Source organism: Acanthamoeba castellanii (genome assembly GCF_000313135.1).
Source record: "Acanthamoeba castellanii str. Neff unplaced genomic scaffold scf7180000084691, whole genome shotgun sequence".
In the NCBI taxonomy this organism is placed as follows: domain Eukaryota; phylum Discosea; order Longamoebia; family Acanthamoebidae; genus Acanthamoeba; species Acanthamoeba castellanii.
In genome coordinates, this window is record NW_004457369.1 from 1 (window position 1) to 675 (window position 675).

At 56.7% G+C, this 675-nt stretch overlaps 1 protein-coding gene across 1 annotated transcript; it reads left to right on the forward strand.

Moving 5' to 3' along the window:
• Window positions 1-145: 145 nt before the first annotated feature.
• ACA1_124690 (guanine nucleotidebinding protein alpha-7 subunit) lies at window positions 146-650 on the forward strand (the record flags this gene model as incomplete). Its single annotated transcript, XM_004336622.1, has 3 exons — window positions 146-192; window positions 353-459; window positions 574-650. Coding segments are annotated over 3 exons (231 nt in total), but the record flags the coding sequence as incomplete, so codon positions are not given.
• Between the last annotated feature and the right edge of the window lie 25 nt (window positions 651-675).

Consider the following 675-nt stretch of genomic DNA (forward strand, 5'->3'; position numbering starts at 1 on the left):
TTCTTTCGTTCGTTCTTTGTCGTCTTCGTCTTTCCACGGTCTATGGCTGCCTGACCGTGGTGTTACCCCCCGGTGCGTGCAGGACGTGCTGCGAGCCCGCATCCGATCCGTGGGTATCGACGAGGCCCAGTTCGAATTCGACGACATGGCCTTCTGCATGGTCGACGTGGGCGGACAGCGATCCGAACGCAGGTGCGCCCCCTTCTGCCCAATACCTCTGCACACTCAATCTCGCCGCGTCGTAGAGCCAAGGCGTGGTGGTCACGCACGCACGCAACACTTTCTTTCCATTGCTCGCTCGCTCGCTCAAACTCTGTTCATCGTCGTCACGGATGCATCGCGACGTACACAGGAAGTGGATTCACTGCTTCGACTGCGTCACGGCGGTCATCTTCTGCGTGGCCCTCTCCGAGTACGATCAGACGCTTCGCGAGGACGACAGCCAGAATCGAACAAAGGGTACTTACTCGCGCATTCATTAGTAGCGTGTGTCGTGTGTGTTGTGTGCGTGTGTGCGTGTGTGCGTATCGGTGTGTGCTGACGGAACGAGCTTTCGGTTGTGCGTGCGAACAGAGTCGCTGCTGCTGTTTGATGAGATTTGCAACAGCCCATGGTTCGCCGAGACTGCGTTCATTCTCTTCCTCAACAAGGTCGATCTCTTCAAGAGAAGATCAA